General features: G+C 48.6%; 1 protein-coding gene across 1 annotated transcript; it reads right to left on the bottom strand.

The window, feature by feature from the left end:
* Positions 1–566: 566 nt before the first annotated feature.
* Positions 567–2,168, bottom strand: LOC121488167 (developmental pluripotency-associated protein 2-like). The gene is given in 2 exon segments (XM_041750500.1): positions 567–1,235; positions 1,238–2,168. Coding segments are annotated over 2 exon segments (960 nt in total). The 5' UTR covers positions 1,992–2,168; the 3' UTR covers positions 567–1,029.
* Between the last annotated feature and the right edge of the window lie 2,611 nt (positions 2,169–4,779).

The following is a 4,779-nucleotide window of genomic DNA, read 5'->3' as shown; positions in this document are numbered from 1 at the left end:
TCCCATTGTGATATTCCTATATTATGTGGCATTGACTTGTATTCTTGGGCCCTTTTATTTATTTATTTATTTATTTTTTTTAAACTTTTTTTTTTTTTTAATTTTTATTTACTTATGATAGTCACAGAGAGAGAGAGAGAGAGAGAGAGAGAGAGAGAGAGAGAGGCAGAGACACAGGCAGAGGGAGAAGCAGGCTCCATGCACCGGGAGCCCGACGTGGGATTCGATCCCGGGTCTCCAGGATCACAACCTGGGCCAAAGGCAGGCGCCAAACCGCTGCGCCACCCAGGGATCCCTCTTGGGCCCTTTTAATCCTCAACTCTTAGGAGATCACGGTCACTTGCAATAATTTTTGTAAACTCAATTGTAGAAGTATCATGTCCAAATCTTAGTATTTGCAGATCATAGAGTCTGTCATGGGAGGTCAGAAGGCACTTTTATTATTTTTTATTTATTTTTATTTTTTTTTAAGATTTAATTTATTTACTCATGAGAGACACAGAGAGAGAGGCAGAGACACAGGGAGAGGGAGAAGCAGGCTTCATGCAGGGAGCCCGATGTGGAACTCGATCCTGGGACCCTGGGACCCTGGGACCATGCCCTGAGCCAAAGGCAGGATGCTCAACTGCTGAGCCACCCAGGAGTCCCAAAGTGAACCCTGTTGTAAACTATGGGCTTTGGGTGATAATGGTAAGTCAATGTAGGTTCAACAACTGCACCACTCTGGTGCAGGCTGCTGATAGTAGGGGAAGGGGTTGGAGCAGTTATTTCAGAGCTCTGAACTTTCTGTTCAATTTTTCTGAAAACCTAAAACTTTCAAAAATCTATTAATTAAAACCGAACTAAGTTATACTCTATAGGACTAAGTACTTGAAGCAGGAGTAGCAGTCACTTCTTGGCAAGCCTCAAGTACAGAATCCAGACATTCACATCCATACTCAAGGTTATCAAGCGATGCTGAGGCTGGCTAGGACAGAGCGCAGCAAACACTGGGATGCAATTCAGGGGTGGCTCTGGGCTCTCGACCATTTATTCTGTATCAAGATATGGCCCATTCAAAGGGAATGGTGTTGATGTGTTCAAACGAGGTCGCCTTTCCTTCCCCAGTGCAATTAATCTTTTCATCATCTTCTTATTTCTTTTAGCACATTCAGGGCATAACATATTATCTTCTAGGCCTGGAGATGGGAAAGTGCAGGCAGGTAACAGGAAGAGAGAGATCATCCTTTTGGGAGCACCCAGGCCTGACCTGCATGAAACTGCAGGCGAACCCAACCTTGTGTGTCTGCAAGGAGAGGCCTGCCGTGGACCACACACCACCTGACACCAGAGGCTTGCAGCAGAAAGGTCTCAACAGAAGCAGGAATGGAATGTGAATTCACAGACTTGGATTGACTGGCTCTTGCAGCAATTCTTGACCATGCTGCCAACATGCCTTCTTGTGCCGAAGTTACCACTTTGACTGTATTAATCCCCCTGCCTCTCTCACTCTTACAACTTTTCCAAATCTTGGCCACCATCTTGCATTTCGCCGAACATGACTCCGATGTAGCGTCTGGTGGTGTTTCAGGAATAGTCTTTACATTGTCACACTCCTGGTTTGTTTCAGAGTAAGCATGTTTCTGGAGCCTCAGATAAACCTCTATTTTCCGGCCATGGGTACTCAAATTCAGTTGTTGGCACCAGTTCCGCAAAATGTCCCAACGTACTTTATTAACAGGAGGCAAACTGGCTGGCAAAGGAGGGGCTGGTGTACTACAACAACAACTATGTTTTGGACAAAACTTGAATCGTTCACTTATATGAGGATGACAAACTTTATCGCTTGACCCAGGCATCTTCAGACTGACTTCTGAAGTTGAAGAAACACTTGGTTCCATTTGTTCTTCATTAAGTTCTTCATTAACTGGAACCAATGTGAGAATCATACTTTCTTCCTCTAATGCCTCCTCAGAGAAATTCTGCTCATTGTCGTAAGTCGAGTTCTCCATTTCCAGGACGCTCAGCGGAAGGCAGAGCCAGCAAGGTCAGGACTTGGGCCCTCCAATCCTCTTCACCTCAGAAGGCACTTTTATAGAGAGACGTGCCGCTTTTGATGCGTATATTATATGTAATAGTAAACTTAGCGAGCCTAAAGAAAGAAATACTTAAAACAGCATCTTTTAGAGTTCAGTGCATAGTCAGCAAGCTATTGTTAATAAGCCATACGTCAAATAGATTTTTTAAATTGTTTTTATAGTCAAGGCTCTTAGTCATTTGTTTGCTATTAGCATTTGTTTCACCTTTAAGAAGCACACACTGAACTTGACTAATACTGCAGGGCAGGAGGTGAATACATAGGCCATCTGTCACGTATTGTTCACATTTTGAATTACATGGTAGCGCCTGGAAATTCTGGCTGTGTGGGCAGCGGCACCTTGAGCCTCTACCTGGGTGCTGTGGAAATAACGACCAACTAAGTCAGAAAAGGGAGCACTATCCGTTCTAGGCTTACAAGGGAGTCAGCTGTTGTCCCTCGTGATTTGATAGAGCCTCAAAGGGAAGCAGAGCATAAAAGGTAGAAATCGTCCTACCTGCTGATGTAGACGAGAGGCTGACACTTCCGTATTTAAAACTGTCAGAGGACCTTTAAATGGGTAACATTAAATCACAGCCAGAAAGGTTTAAAAAAATTTTTTTTTTAAATTAGGGCTGCCAGAGGAGTGGAAAAGCTTTGTAGTGGCACAAAGCGAAGGTCTCAGGCAGGCCCCGGCAGGGGGCTGTTGGCCTGGGGAAGCCGCAGGCCGCCCCGCTTGAGGTAGGCCGTCTGATGCAGCCGGCTAGTGGGGCAGCTCGCGTGGCGGGTGGGCCTCAGGTGAAAACGGACACCGCAGCCAGGGAAGCTGTCCGTTGGCGACCACGTGCTGGCCATCTGGGGCCGGTTGTTCCAGAAGTCAACGTCTGGCTTCCTGGATTGTCGCTAGAGCTAGCCGTCGGGTGTCCGCAGGCAGGCCCCTCAGCTGCTGGCCATAGACAAAGGGTTTTCGGCGGGAGATCACTAGGTCAAGGTTCTAGTCTAGACTAGTGCACACACTAGGTCAAAGTTCTGCTGTTCTCTATGGTGCAGCCGCTGTCCGTGTGCATGTTCAGCCCCTCAGCTTCGAGCGAGCAGGGCCCCCGTCGTGTTAGGGTTCTCCGGGGGAGCAGAGCACAGAGGCGGGGAGAGGGAGACCGAGAGTAAGTAGAAGGAACTGGCTGATGCGGTGAGGTGGTGTGGGGCTGGCCCGTCCCGGCAGGGGCCGGCTGGGGGCTCCCCAAAAGGAGTAGCTGCTGCCTCGACTTGCAGATCTGCAGAGCAGGCCCGCAGGCCCGAACCCCAGCCCGGCTTCCCGGGCTGCAGGCTGGAGGCCGGACGGCTTGGCCTTCCGCTGAGGGGGTGCAGGCCACCCACCGTAGGGCCCGTCTCCGTCACTCCAAGGCTGCGGACTTACCAACCACGCCTGAAAGTCACCTTCCCGATGCATCTGACCTAGTCTCTGCCCAAACGGCGGGGACCGTGAGCCCCGCCAAGCTGACCCGGTCACCCAGGACGACCAGGCCTGAGGCTCGGTTCGTACCGCCCGCCAGGGGCCGCCGGGTGGCCTAGGGGTTACCGGGTTCATCCACAACTTTTGGTTATCAGCAAGCATGTCTCTGCATTCCCGCAGTGGACACGGGGACAGGGATTGGGCCTTTACGCCACGCACCCTCCACCCGCCACCCCTTTCACGATGCGTCCGGCCCCGCAGGAGGGGACTAAGGAGCCACATTCGGGTCGGGCTTCCAGAGCAGAGGCCCACCGAGTTGTTTGGGGGGACGTTTCATTCAACATTTCTCTCTACCCTCATGTTTACTGGTCGCTGTTGAAATTCTGAGTGAAGTTCGTGGGTCAACCAAGGCCAGCGGGTCCTATTACCTGGAGTAGACCTGCAGCGTCGTGCGTGTCACCAGGAGAGGCCGGCGCAGGGGCGGCGACGTACAGCAAGCTCATTCCTGTCGCCCGTGGCCCCCACACTTGCATCTGAGGGCTTTTCCGTAGCTGACCCCTGGCTTCTGTCTATTACATAGTAAGAGACATGGCACTTGCTCTTCCACTCGATGTTTTCGTAGGTTTTCTTAGTTTTTTACTGAGTTGCATCCGAGGTAAGGTCGGTAAAGTGGTCTGTTATTTTGGAATTTTGTACCGGAGACTACTAGTTCTGAGATGTGAGGGGTTAATAGAAAGTAACAATGAAATCTGGAATATATATATTTAAAAAAAATAGACGTCCCTTTTAACCACGGAGCAGACTTACATGACCTGGATTCCACGGAGAAGCCGGGAAACACTTGGGAACCACACATTTATTTTCACGAAGGTGGAAATCTACTTACTCTGCAATTTTGTAATGTGAAGATAATACTAATCGCCTAATAAGTCAGGTAGAACTAAAGAAAATTTCAGGGCAAAGGAAAAAAAGCTTGTAACGCATTTTAGAGGAACACAAAAGAACAGAAATGCTTCCTAAGACAACCATGTAGGCCGATAGCAGAAAAAGGAGAGCGAGACAGAGATGGTAAACACGATTACACTAAAAGTCATCCAGTGGCCAAGGTCGTGTTGTTCAAAATAAGGAGATTTTCTTAGGAATTATTCAAAGGTAAATAAGTAAGAAAAGAAAAAGAATTTCTGTCCCCACAGTAAAAGAAACCCTGATCCCATTGGCTTCATAATACAAAGGCAAACTCAGAAAAAAAATAAGGTGTGATGAAAAGTACAGT

The sequence above is a fragment of the Vulpes lagopus genome, chromosome 3 (genome assembly GCF_018345385.1).
Source record: "Vulpes lagopus strain Blue_001 chromosome 3, ASM1834538v1, whole genome shotgun sequence".
Lineage (NCBI taxonomy): Eukaryota > Metazoa > Chordata > Mammalia > Carnivora > Canidae > Vulpes > Vulpes lagopus.
Note: the sequence above shows the minus strand (reverse complement) of the source record. Positions and strands in the feature narration are given on the sequence as shown.